This window comes from Apodemus sylvaticus, chromosome 20 (genome assembly GCF_947179515.1).
Source record: "Apodemus sylvaticus chromosome 20, mApoSyl1.1, whole genome shotgun sequence".
NCBI classification, from domain to species: domain Eukaryota; kingdom Metazoa; phylum Chordata; class Mammalia; order Rodentia; family Muridae; genus Apodemus; species Apodemus sylvaticus.
The window spans coordinates 4,439,177-4,452,898 of record NC_067491.1 but is presented as its reverse complement, the minus strand read 5'-3'; the positions used below and the strand labels follow the sequence as shown (position 1 = coordinate 4,452,898).

The 13,722-nt window shown below is 46.9% G+C and overlaps 1 protein-coding gene across 1 annotated transcript; it reads left to right on the top strand.

The window, feature by feature from the left end:
* Positions 1 to 709: 709 nt before the first annotated feature.
* Positions 710 to 13,705, top strand: Pmel (premelanosome protein). The gene is made up of 11 exons (XM_052164734.1): positions 710 to 900; positions 7,276 to 7,386; positions 7,692 to 7,838; positions 9,146 to 9,280; positions 9,432 to 9,593; positions 9,841 to 10,464; positions 11,731 to 11,847; positions 12,033 to 12,117; positions 12,222 to 12,427; positions 12,520 to 12,607; positions 13,465 to 13,705. Exons 1-11 carry the CDS (start codon positions 750 to 752, stop codon positions 13,595 to 13,597), a joined length of 1,959 nt encoding a protein of 652 aa, XP_052020694.1. The 5' UTR covers positions 710 to 749; the 3' UTR covers positions 13,598 to 13,705.
* The last annotated feature ends 17 nt before the right edge of the window (positions 13,706 to 13,722 follow it).

The window sequence follows — 13,722 nt, the reverse complement described above, 5'->3', positions numbered from 1 at the left end:
CTGTTTTCCCCAGCACTCCCACCTGCTTTTTTTTGAAACATCTCATAATGCAGCCCTTGTTGGCTAGAGTGCATTCAAAAGTTCGGGTTGTCTTCGAACTCAACTCACAGAGATCCGTTTAGTTCAGTCTGCCGTGTGCTGCAGTGTGGGGCATGAAACCCTCTCCTGTCTCTCCTCTCCCTCTCTCTCTCTCTTTCTCTCTCTCTCAATCCCTCTCTCTCTCCCCCACACCCTCCCTTCCTCCTCTTTCTTTTTCTTCCCCCCACCCCCACCCCCAGACAAGGTTTCTCTGTGTAATCTTGGCTGTCCTGGAACTCACTCTGTAGGCCAGGCTGGAAAATCGGGACTCTGATTGTAAAGGATTCTTTGGCCAGATAACAGAGTCGTTTCTCAGCCTAGCCTAATACTGTCTGACTGTTTCGAGGTTCATTGGCTGCTTGTGTTGTTTTATGGCTGGCAATCTACACTCCCAGCCCCTTCTGGCTGCTTTCGGATAAAGGTGCTGTTTCTGTCTTCAGAAACTGTTGGTTTGACTCAATTCTCTTCAGTCTTGTCTTGCTGAATTGTGACTGTGAAGTATGTGAATTGCGGCTGCCCATTAGTGAACTCTCTCCAGAATGATAAGTGTGTGTGTCAGTGAATGTGACCCAGTGAAACCAGAAACTGTCATTGAGCAGTGGGATGAAATCAGTTCCGGTTCTTCCTTCTTCCCAGGTTTCCCCTCCTCTGGAGGGAGAGGAGGAAGGCCTATGCAAATAAGCGCCCCTTTCTATAAAGGGGCTCCTTCCCACCCCCTGGTACCTTTGGCTGCTGAAAAGAGGACCAGTATGGGTGTCCAGAGAAGTCGCTTCTTTCCTGTGATTGTGCTGAGTGCTCTGCTGTCTGTGAGGGCCATAGAAGGTGAGTGTGTGTGTGTGTGTGTCTGTGATCAGGAACAAGTGCTATTAGCAATTGCTGTGGGTTTCCCCCTTCTAACCAGACAATGCTTCCGGCTTGTCTTATTTGATTTAGTGAGGATATAGTTTTGTTTGTTTTTTATTTGTTCAAGACAAGGTCCAGTGTAGTCCAGGCTAGCCTCAGATTCACTATGTACCCAAGGATGTACTCGAACTCCTGATCTTCATGTTTCTAGCTCCTAAGTACTGAGATTACAGTCTTAAATCGTTCTGCCCTAGGATGGAGCATAGACTATTCCTATCTGATGCAAGGGGCAGAAAGCACGGCCCTAATTCTGAGGTTTCCTAGAGCCTCAAACAGGGGCTCCAAGGAGGTGAGATGAGGCGGTGGGGGGGGGGGGAGTGGGGGAGATCCTTTGGGTAACATCTTAAGTGGTAGGAGATGTAAAGTAGAGAGAAAAAGAATAGGGTAGTCAGTAAAGCCAAACTGATAGACCACCTCTGCACCTGGGGTGGGGACGGATGAATACAGCCCAGGCCTTGCGTTCTAGCCCTGGGAGAGGTCTCAGAAGGGTCTCAGCTGAGCATCACATGAAAGGACTCTGGGGGATTGAGGCCTCCTCGTGACCGGAGCAAGGGGAGGGAGTGAAGGGTGGTGAGAGGGTCTGGAATGTCCCGTGCTGCTGAGGAGGGAGAGTGGGCAGTCAGAAAGAATGGCGCATCTCATGACTGTTGTTGCTGCACTGGCTGAGGACTCCCTAAGATGAGCCCAGAGCAACACCCCGAAGAACCCTGGGCGGGAGAACTGCGTTAAGGACAGCTAACCTCTGTGCTGCGATTACATACATGTGCATATGTATATGTGTGTATACATATGTGTATGCATGTATATGTGTGTACATATGCATATGTATGTATATGTGTATGATGTATAGGTATGTGTGTATATACACATATGTATTAACTATTTGAGTCCTCGGTCTCACAAAGTTCTGCAAAGTTCCTTAATCACACTTCTTCACTTGTACTGTAATTTCTAGGCTTTGGGGTTTGGTTTTTGGTTTTTGTTTTGTTTTTTTTTTTTTTTCCTTTTCATTCCTTTTCTGAGATGGAGTTTATTAACGTGGTTTGCAGATGTTCTGTTCACACCCACACACCTGAGGCCCTCAAGATACTGTGCTTACATTTCCTTTTTTTTTCTGTGTTTACATTTCAAACACTGACTTTAGTTTTAGTTTTTTGTTTGTTTTCCCACCATGTGAATCTGGGGAACCAACTCTGGTTGTCAGGCTGGGCAGAGAGCATCTTTACCCCATAACCATCTCACTTGCCCAAGATTTTCTCCTGAATACATATTTTAGACAAAAACAGTAACCAAAAGGATAAAGCAAATGTATCAAAATGTTGGTGATTTTTGGATTCGGGTGAAGGGATATGTTCACCCAGTTTATTCCTTTCTTTTCAGACATATATTTTAGCTCTAGTCTCCCAATGTAACCTCAGCCGGTCTCCAACTTGTAGTGATTTTCCTTCTTCTTCTTTGGAGTGCTGGGATTACAGATGTGATACACGATACCCAATTAAATTATAATAATTATGTCTCCTCACCTCCAGCCTGTACAGGCTTCTTTTTTTTTTTTTTTTTTTTTAATTTTTGGATTTGGTTTTTCGAGACAGGGTTTCTCTGTGTAGCCCTGGCTGTCCTGGAACTCACTCTGTAGACCAGGCTGGCCTCGAACTCAGAAATCCGCCTGCCTCTGCCTCCCGGAGTGCTGGGATTACAGGCGTGCACCACACCGCCCGGCTCTGTACCGGCTTCTTCTCATTCCTCCCTCTTCCTTTTCTCCCTTCTCCCTCTCTCCACATGTTCCTGGCCACCTCTCTTCTCTCTCTCTCTCTCTCTCTCTCTCTCTCTCTCTCTCTCTCTCTCTCTCTCTCCTCTCCCTCTCCCTTCCTTTCTTTCTTTCTTTCTCTCGGTTTTTTGAGACAGAGTTTTTCTATGTAGCCCAGGCTGACCTCAAACTCAGAAATCCTTCTGCTCTGCCTCCCAAGTGCTGGGATAAAAGGTGTGCTGTGCCACCACTGCCTGGCTCCTTCCTTCTTTCCTTCCTTTCTTTCTTTTTCTCTCTTCCCCTCCTTCCCCTTCTCTCCTCCTCCTCCTTCCCCCTCCCTCCTCCCTTCTCTGAGACAGGGTTCTGTAGACAGCGCGGCTCTGGAACCCAGTATGTAGTCCGTGCTGTCAACCTCATGGTGATCCTATGCTGCTGCCTCCTGAATACATGCCCTGATGCCACAGTGGCCTTTCCACCATGTTAAAAAGGAAAAAAGAAAAGGTCTCTGAAGAACTGGAGAGTTGGCTCAGTGGTTGTTCTTGTAGAAGTCCCAGGTTCAATCCACAGCACACCCCCATGGCAGCTCACAACTGTTCATAATTCCAGACCCAGGGGGTCAGGCGTTCTCTTCTGACCTCGGGTCACTGAGCAAGCACTTTGGTGTGCAGACATCCATGCAGACAGAAGACACACACACACACACACACAAAGGTGAATATTCTTTTATTTTTGTTTGTTTGTTGAGACAGGAGTTCTTTGTGTAAAGATTAAAAGTATGCACCAACAGCATCCAGCAAAAAACGAATAGTCTTTAAAAAAAGAATCTGAGCGGGCCACGGTGGCACATGCCTTTAATCCCAGCACCCAGGAAGTAGAAGCAGAAAAATTTCTGAGTTCAAGGCCAGCATGGTCTATGGAGTAAGTTCCAGAGCAGTGAGAGATACACAGAGAAACCCTGTGTGGGGGGGGAATATATTATATATATATATATATATATATATATATATATATATATATATATATAACAAAAAATAAGATGAACTGAAGTATGGGCTGGAGATACAGCTTAGATGGTAGAGAGTTGTTCAAACACACATAAATCCTGGATTCTAGCCTTATGTGGTTCTAGCACATACCTAAGCCTAGCATTTAGACAGTTAAAGCAGGAAGGTTGGGACTTAAGGGTTATTGTCTACTACACAGAAAGTTTGAAGCTAGTCTGTGATGCACAGAGACAGAGGAGTGAGAGCTAAGGTGAGACTTTGTGGTGATTATGGGCCAGTTTATTTATTTTTATTTTATTTTATTTTAGGTTTTTCGAGACAAGGTTTCTCTGTATAGCCCTAGCTGTCCTGGAACTCTCTCTCTGTAGATCAGGCTAGCCTCAAACCGGCCTTTTGGGTCAGTTTAAAAACAAAGCCATGCTTTCTGGGCTGCAGGATGGCACACACCTTTAATCCCAGCTTTTGTGAAGCAGAGGAAGATGATCTCTGTGAGTTTGAGGCTAACTTGGTCTTCGTAGAGAATTTCAGGCCAGCCAGAGAAACTAAAAACAAACAAATAAACAAACAAACCTTTCCCACCCCCAGCAATCAGGTACAGTGTCCTGGATCTAGAATTCCAGATCAAAGCAAGAAAATCACCCAAGTCCAGAAATTTAAGACTAGCCGGGCAGTGGTTGTGCACGCCTCTAATCCCAGCACTTGGGAGGCAGAGGCGGGTGGATTTCTGAGTTCAAGGCCAGACTGGTCTACAGAGTGAATTCCAGCACATCCAGGGCTACACAGAGGAAACCCTGTGGAGGGGAGGTGGGGGAAACAAAACAAAACAAAACAAAAAAAAAAACCTAGTCTATGCAACAACATAAGAAGACTTCATCTTGGGAGTGGGGACCCAGAAAAGGGGAAATCATTTGAAATGTAAATAAAAAATTTATCAATTAAAAAAACAAGAAGACAGCCGGGCAGTGGTGGCGCACGCCTTTAATCCCAGCACTTGGGAGGCAGAGGCAGGCGGATTTCTGAGTTCTAGGCCATCCTGGTCTACAGAGTGAGTTCCAGGACAGCCAGGGCTACACAGAGAAACCCTGTCTCGAAAAACCAAAAAAAAAAAAAAAAAAAACAAGAAGACTTCATCTTAAACAACAATTGTTATCTAATTCAGTGATAGAATGCTTCTCTAGCACTTACAAAGCTCCTAGTTAGACTCTAAATACCACCACTAGCAAAACAAAACACCAAACAACAACAGAAACAGAGAGGAAGGTATCTTAGGTTACGATTGCTGGGATCAAACACTATGACCAAAAGCAACTTGGGAGGGAAGGGCTTATTCAGTTTATAGACCAACACTGCTGTTCATGACTGAAGGAAGGCAGGACAGGAACTCAAGCAGGACAGGAACTTGAAGGCAGGAGCTGATGCAGAGGCAATGGAGGGGGCACAGCTTACTGTCCTGCTCATCATGGCTTGCTCAGCCTGCTTTCTGATAGAACCCAGGACCACCAGCCCAGGGATGGCCCCACCCACAATGGGCGGGGCCTTCCCACATCAATCATGAAGTTAGAAAATGCCCCTGACAGGCTCCATCCGTTAAGCACCGATCCTATGGAAGCCTTCTTTTTCTCAGCTGAGGCTCCCTCCTGCCCCATGACTCAGGATTATATCGGATTGACTTAAAACCAGCCAGGTGAGTCTCGGTGATGAAGAGCACTTGCTTGCCAGCAGACCTGGGTTCCTTCCCAGTACCTTCTCTAGTCAGTGTGCCTTGAAAGAGTCTCTAACTCCAGCACCAGGACATCCAATGGCTGTGGCCTCTATGGGCACCTATACTCACATGATTAAAATTAATAAAAATAAGCTGGGCTTGGTAACATGTGCTATTAATCCCAGCACTCTGGAGGCAGAGGCAGGCAGATCTCTGAGTTTGAGGCCAGCCTGATCTACAGAGTGGGTTCCAGGACAGCCAGTGCTGTTACACAGAGAAACCCTGTTTTGAACCACCCTCACGCCCAAATAATAATAAAAACAAATCTTAAACAGAGGAAAAAAGAAAAACACCAGGTGTGTGGCATCTGTGATTGGACTTAGCAGGCAGGGGCAGGAAAATGGCAGGTTCCAGGCTGGCCCAAGCTACACGGCTTCAGGTCTAGACCAGCCTAAGCTGGAATATAGAAGGCCTATCTCAAACAAAACCACAACGACTAACCAAAACTCAACAACCTGCGACGAAGAAAGACTCTAACCCTAACCCTAACCCCCTGGGGTCAAATGACCCTTGCACAGGGGTTGCCTAAGACTCTCAGAAAACTCAGATATTTACATTACAATTCATAACAGCCTGAGGAACTGTATTACAGGGAGGCAGCATCGGGAAGGTTGAGAAACACTGCCCTAGCTCATCTTCTCAGCGTCATTGCTCACAGTGCATATTGCTCATGCATATCGGTCTCCAGCTCGCCATGCAGCTGTCTGCAGCTGTGTTAGCTTGTGCTATCCCTTGTTCCATCCCGCACTGAAGCCTTCCACACTGCCAGGGCGGAATTAACCTGTTCATCTGCCATTTTATTATACTATGCTCTTTTTTTTTTTTTGAGATGTATTTATTTTATGTATATGAGTACACTGTGAGCCATGATATGGTTGCTGGGAATTGAACTCAGGGCCTCTGCAAGAGTAGTCAGTGCTCTTAACCACCGAGCCATCTCTCTAGCCCCTTAATTAAAATTCTAAATCTAACATCCACACATACAACATCGTCTGGTGTGAGCATGTGAGCATCCGTGTACGGGTGTGCATGTATGTGTATATGTGTAAACAATAAACAATTTAAATAAAAAGACATTTTAGGTGTGATGATGCATGCCTTTAATCTTGCACTCTACAGGTCTAGAGTCAGTCTGGTCTACAAAGTGAGTTCCAGGCCTGGTAGGCCTACCTCGTGGAATCCTATCTCCAAAAAAAACCCCCCAAAAAAAAAACCAAAAAAACAAAACAAAACATTTTTGAGCCAGGCGGTGGTGGCGCATGCCTTTAATCCCAGCACTTGGGAAGCAGAGGCAGGCAGATTTCTGAGTTCAATGCCAGCCTGGTCTACAAAGCGAGTTCCAGGACTACACAGAGAAACCCCCCAAACGACCTGCCCCCCCCCCCAAAAAAATTAAAATGTTGTTTCTAGGGTTTTTTTTTTAAGACAGGTCCTCTCTGTGTAGCCCTGGCTATCCTGGAGTTCTATTTGTAAGCCTGGCTGGCCTTGAGCTCACAGAGATTCACCTGCCTCTCCCTCCTAAATGCTGGGATTAAATGTATGCACCACTATACCCTGCTTTAAAAAATTTAATAAAAGCACTTAAAGAAATATAAAAAGAGGGTTGAGACTATAGCTCTCAGTGGTAGGGAACATACAGGTGTTGGATCTCAGTGCTGCCCTCCATCTCTCTGAAATTAATTAGTTTCACTTTGAATTTGACAGTGAGATGACCTGGGACACAGCACTGTCCTCTGAGAAGGGACTAAGGATCCAGGATCTTATGGTACACTTCTTTTTAGGATCCAGGAACCAGGACTGGCTTGGTATCTCAAGGCAACTTGTAACTAAAGCCGGGAACAGGCAGCTGTACCCTGAGTGGACAGAGGAGCAGGGGTCTAACTGCTGGAGAGGTAGGATTTGGAAATTCTGGGGAAATGGGATAAGAGGAGACTAAGGGGGCTGGAGAGATGGCTCAGTGGGTAAGAGCACTGTCTGCTCTTCCAGAGGTCCTGAGTTCAATTCCCAGCAACCACATGGTGGCTCACAACCATCTGTAATGGGATCCTTCTGTGGTATGTCAGTGATAGGGTGCTCATATACATTAAATAAATAAATATTTTAAAAAGACTAAGAATAGGGTTAAATTTAAGCAGGTTGAGAGAGAGGTTTGGAGATGGGAAACTGGAGTCCCAACTAATGTGGTGTTCCTTCCCAGGTGGCCAGGTGTCTCTGAGGGTCAGTAATGACGGGCCTACACTGGTTGGTGCAAACGCCTCCTTTTCCATTGCCCTGGACTTCCCTGAAAGTCAAAAGGTACTGCCCGATGGTCAGGTTATCTGGGCCAACACTACCACCATCAATGGTAAGTACCTTTCTTAATACCTCCTGAGCCTTATTCCCAGGGCTCAGATTCCCAGGTATCCCCAGTAAGCCCAGGGGAAAAACTCCTTCCTCTTGTGTCTTAGTCAGGGTTTCTATTCCTGCACAAACATCATGACCAAGAAGCAAGTTGGGGAGGAAAGGATTTATTCAGCTTACACTTCCACATTGCTGTTCATCACAAAGGAAGTCAGGACTGGAACTCAAGCAGGTCAGGAAGCAGGAGCTGATGCAGAGGCCATGGAGGGATGTTTCTTACTGGCTTACTTTCCCTGGCTTGTTCAGCCTTCTCTCTTACAGAACCCAAGAACACCAGCCCAAAGGTGGCACCACCCACAAGGGGCCCTCCCCACTTGATCACTGAGAAAATGCCCCACAACTGGATCTCATGGAGGCACTTCCCCAACTGAAGCTCCTTTCTCTGTGATAACTCCAGCCTGTGTCAAGTTGACACACACAACCAGCCAGTACACTCTTGTATTTTTTTTTAACAGTTCTGGCTAGGGCCTCACACATGGTTGTCAAGTGCTAGTTCATCAGCCTTTACCCTCCCCCCAATAGAATCTTTAAAAACAAAACAAAAACCCTAAATGATATTTATACTCATTTTGTTTTGTTTTGTTTTTCGAGACAGGGTTTCTCTGTGTAGTCCTGGCTGTCCTGGAACTCACTCTGTAGACCAGGCTGGCCTCGAACTCAGAAATCCACTTGCCTCTGCCTTCCAAGTGCTGGGATTAAAGGTGTGTGTCACCACTGCCCGGCTTATACTCATGATTATGGTCAATATATATATACTGTAAGTATACAAAATTATAGTTACCAAATCGGAGGACAACAGATTGCTGAAGTTGCACAGGCTTAGATGTAAATCCATCAGTAGCTCTGACGCTGGACAGGTTAAGTTGCTGTGTGCCTGTTTTTCTGTCTATAAAGTGGGTGTGGTACCCTGACAGAATGTTAGGAAGATGAAAACAGGTTCATCTATATAAAGTCCTCAGCAGAGTTCTCTGGACCTATAGCAAATACTTACCCTTCACTGCTGCTGCTCTGAATCTCACCAGAGTCACTGTAAACATTTTATCCTGTGGACATCCAGTCTCCTAGTTATGTTCTCTAGGATGTGAATCTCAAGGTTGTGGTTTCTACAAATCCCCCACTCCCCGTCCTACATGGGTTATAGTTTGGAGACTGTAGTTCCAGCTACTTTCACAGCCCCGTCCACCAGGAGCTATTTAAGGAGTTTGAGCGCACACAGAAGAAAGACAGAGCTTGACTGTGTCTCCCTTCTAGGGAGCCAAGTGTGGGGAGGACAGCCCGTGTATCCCCAGGAGCCTGACGATGCCTGTATCTTCCCTGATGGTGGACCCTGCCCGTCTGGTCCTAAGCCTCCGAGGAGAAGCTTCGTTTACGTTTGGAAGACCTGGGGTGAGGTCTCCAACTGACATCCTACCTGAGGAGCCTGCCCTTCCAGACACCTTCTGGAGGACATCCTCAACCTCCCTCCTCCGAAGCCTTTTCAAACTACCTCTCCGTTCTTTTTGACCAATTGCCCACCCCTTCCTTGCTTTTCTCTCAGGACAATACTGGCAAGTTCTGGGGGGCCCAGTGTCCAGACTGAGCATTGCGACAGGCCACGCAAGGCTGGGTGCACACACCATGGAAGTGACTGTCTACCACCGACGGGGGTCCCAGAGCTACGTGCCCCTTGCTCACTCTAGTTCAGCCTTTACCATTACTGGTAAGGGCTTAGAGAGAAACAAGGCCAGTCAGAGAAATAGGGCAGAAGGTGGGGAAACTGACTTGGACTAGAAAGAGGAAGTAGTATCCAACCTTCGGGGTGGGGGTGGGGGCAGAAAGACCTGGGCAGAGACATGAGAGGCTTAGAGACAAAAATAGATCTGGCCAGTCGGCTTGTGCCTGGAGAATGCGGCTGTAAAAGAGATGTGACTTGGTCCCCGTTCTGATTTTTCTGGCCCCAACTGCAGACCAGGTACCCTTCTCTGTGAGTGTGTCCCAGCTACAGGCCTTGGATGGAGAGAACAAGCACTTCCTGAGAAATCATCCTCTCATCTTTGCCCTTCAGCTCCATGACCCCAGTGGCTATCTGGCTGAGGCTGACCTCTCCTACACATGGGACTTTGGAGACAGTACTGGGACCCTGATCTCTCGGGCGGTTGATGTCGCTCACACTTATCTGGAGTCGGGCTCAGTAACTGCCCAGGTGGTACTGCAGGCTGCCATTCCTCTTGCTTCTTGTGGTTCCTCCCCGGTCCCAGGTACCACAGATGGCTACATGCCAACTGCAGAAGCACCTGGCACCACATCTAGGCAAGGAACCACTACAAAAGTTGTGGGCACTACACCTGGCCAGATGCCAACTACACAGACCTCTGGAACCACAGTTGTACAAATGCCAACCACAGAGGTCTCAGCTACTACCTCTGAGCAGATGCTGACTTCAGCAGTCATAGATACCACACTGGCAGAGATGTCAACTATAGAGGGTACAGGTACCACACCCACAAGGCTGTCTGGAACCACCGTTGCGCAAGCAACAACCACAGAGGGTCCAGATGCCAGCCCATTGCTGCCCACACAAAGTTCTACAGGTAAGAACACATGAATGAGGAGGTTCTTTTTTGTTGTTGTTGTTGTTGTTTTTCGATACAGGGTTTCTCTGTGTAGCCCTGGCTGTCCAGGAACTCACTCTGTAGACCAGGCTGGCCTCGAACTCAGAAATCCGCCTGCCTCTGCCTCCCAAGTGCTGGGATTAAAGGCGTGTGCCACCACAGCCCAGCTGAATACTTCTTGCAAGCAGGCTGTCAGTTCTCCACTCTGAAGTCTCACCCAGACTCAGATGCTAACCAGTCCTTTCTTTATCATTGTGGCCTCCTCAGAATTCTCACTAGCTCTAAGGCCTACAGACTGTCCTAACCAGATGCAAGAAATGTGGAGTTCAGGAAAGGAGTTTTCCCTAGTCTACCAGGGAAGAATGGGTTGGTTTTATTTACCTCCAAGGATAACAGCTAGGAAGCCAAGGGAATAGCCTATGGTTATTAACAAAGTTGTATTACATTTTCTGTTCAAGCACGAAAACAGATATTTCAGATTCTGACACCCTGATTCTGCCATTTCTAATGCTGAAATGGATTGACACAGGCTAATTCTCTAATCCAGGACCTAGCCCCATATGGGACATAATATTTGTAGCTTTTTTTTGGAATTTTTTTTCTTAATTAAAAAAATGTGAGGCTGGGTGGTGGTGGTGCACACCTTTAATTCCAGCACTTGGGAGGCAGAGGCAGGCGGATCTCTGAGTTCGAGGCCAGTCTGGTCTACAGAGTGAGTTCCAGGACAGCCAGGGCTATACAGAGAAACCCTGTCTTGAAAAAAACAACACACATACAAAAATGTGAGATGACTCAGAGGTTAAGAGCACTGACTGCTCTTCTAGAGGTCCTGAGTTCAAATCTCAGCAACCACATGGTGGCTCACAACCATCTGTAATGGGATCCGGATGCCCTCTGGATGCCGGTATGTCTGAAGACAGTGTACTCACATACATAAATACTAATATATATATATATATATATATATATATATATATATATATATATATATTATATTACATTATATACAGAGAGAGAAACAGAGAGAGAGAGAGAGAGAGAGAGAGAGAGAGATAGTTTTCTTTCCCTATGTGGGAGAAGAAAAATTTTCCCCTAACATAGATTCCTTATATATGAGACCTAGCAGATCTTGGCTGATTCAAAGCCAGTCATTATAGGATCCTGTAGCTCTGGTTGTACTTGGGACAATGCATGCTTGGTCTCTAAGAGGGTTGTTGACTCTGCCCTCAAATCTTCTCCTGACAGGGTCCATTAGCCCTCTACGGGATGACACAGACACCGTACTGCTTGTGAAGAGACAAGTTCCCCTGGGTTGTGTTCTATATCGATATGGCTCTTTTTCCCTCACCCTGGACATTGTCCGTGAGTCTTGCCTATGTTGGGGACTGAGGAAAGGAGGCAAAAGCTGCCAGGGCTGGCCAGGACCTTGGGAGAAATTACTTGAGAATACTCCAATGGCAGAGAGAGTTTTGGGAGAACACCCCCTGGGCTTTCCTGCATATGGTCTTGGTAGAGGAATCCTAACTTAAAACATTGCAACTTTGCAGAGGGTATTGAAAATGCTGAGATCCTGCAGGCTGTGCCATCCAGTGAGGGGGATGCATTTGAGCTGACTGTGTCCTGCCAAGGCGGGTGAGTGTCCTGCTGGTGGCCCTGTTAACCTTCGAGGATGACTGTCACTCTTTCTCAGTTCTATCCCTTTCCAGATCCTTTGATGCAAACTTACACTCTTTCAGGCTACCCAAGGAAGCGTGTATGGACATTTCATCACCAGGGTGCCAACTCCCTGCCCAGAGGCTGTGCCAGTCTGTGCCACCAAGCCCAGACTGCCAGCTGGTTCTACACCAAATCCTGAAAGGTGGCTCAGGGACTTATTGCCTCAATGTGTCTCTGGCTGATGCCAACAGCCTGGCAGTGGCCAGCACCCAACTTGTCGTTCCTGGTAAGTACTTAAGAGCTAGAAGAAATGGAATGGACAGAGGCTAGCTGGGAGGGAACAGACACTGAACCAGTATCTGGAATTCTTGCTTACAGGTCACGAAGGTGGCCTTGGGAAGGCTTCCTTGCTTGCAGGTGTCTTACTGGTGTTGGTGGCTGTGGTCCTTGTATCTCTGATACATAGGTAAGGCTATTCAATATCCAGGTCTTCATCCATTATTACCACCAACCACTCTTCCTTCAGGGGTGCAAAACTACTACTCCCCTGAGGAAGCATGGCATCCAGGAGAGAGCCCAGGGGTGGAGTCAGACAGGCTGCAGCTTTTCTATGGTAAAGTAGGACGTAGCTTTAAACATCTGAAGATCATTGGCATTAGAAGCTATGTGGGTAAGCCTCCTGGGGTAGAAACAAGAGTGAAGCAACTGATGATGTGTAGCTGTTGTTAATATTAAGTGTCTGAAGGCAGCAACAGTATACTCATACACATAAAACAAATAAATAAAAAAAGAGTGAGTCAGAGGCCAGTGATTTGGCTCAGTGGGGAACCACCAAGGCTGACCACCTGAATTCAATCTCTGGTGCTAGAAGAGACCACATTCCCCCAAATTTCCCTCTGACCTCTGCATGTGGACCACGCACCCCCACCCATAAGTAAATAAAAGTGTAAAACTCAAATCAAAACAAATGGGGTAAAGCACATCATTCACCTATGAAAAAGGTAAACTCTGCAGGACATGGTAGCACACACCTGTAGTTTCAGCATTTAGGAGGCAGAGGTAAGTGAATCACAGTGAGTTTGAGACTAACCTGGTCTATATAGTGAGTTTCCAGGACAGCCAGAGCTACATAGTGAGACCCTGTATTGAGAGGGAGTAGGGGGTGGGGACACTTATGGGGGTGAGGGAGGCAAGGGAAGATGAACACTAAGTAGGGTAGGAAGAGGGTGAGAGCCACAGTCAGAGCCGAGCAGACCTGGGATACAGGGTTAGCACAGGCAGGCTGCCCTTGCTGACCGGCTTCTCCGTTTCTCTCCATACTAGGCACAGACTTAAGAAGCAGGGCTCAGTTTCCCAAGTGCCACATGGTAGCACTCACTGGCTACGCCTGCCTCCGGTCTTCGGAGCTCGCCGCCTTGGTGAAAACAGTCCGCTCCTCAGTGGGCAGCAGGTCTGATCATTTCTCAAGTCGCTGCGGATTTCCTGGGGTTGATAGCATTTTTTTTGCAGTCTTCCCTTCGATCTCAATCCCTACCAATATCTGAAATAAATTCTCAGAACCTTGCGGTAGGGTGGAGTTCT

What these genes read in the sequence shown, in the direction of transcription:
- Pmel (XM_052164734.1), top strand. Translation starts at nt 750, where the DNA reads ATGCAAATAAGCGCCCCTTTCTATAAAGGGGCTCCTTCCCACCCCCTG. An exon ending in CAACACTACCACCATCAATG is followed by an intron (nt 7,839 to 9,145) that starts GTAAGTACCTTT and finishes TCTCCCTTCTAG; the next exon opens with GGAGCCAAGTGTGGGGAGGA. An exon ending in TTCAGCCTTTACCATTACTG is followed by an intron (nt 9,594 to 9,840) that starts GTAAGGGCTTAG and finishes CCCCAACTGCAG; the next exon opens with ACCAGGTACCCTTCTCTGTG.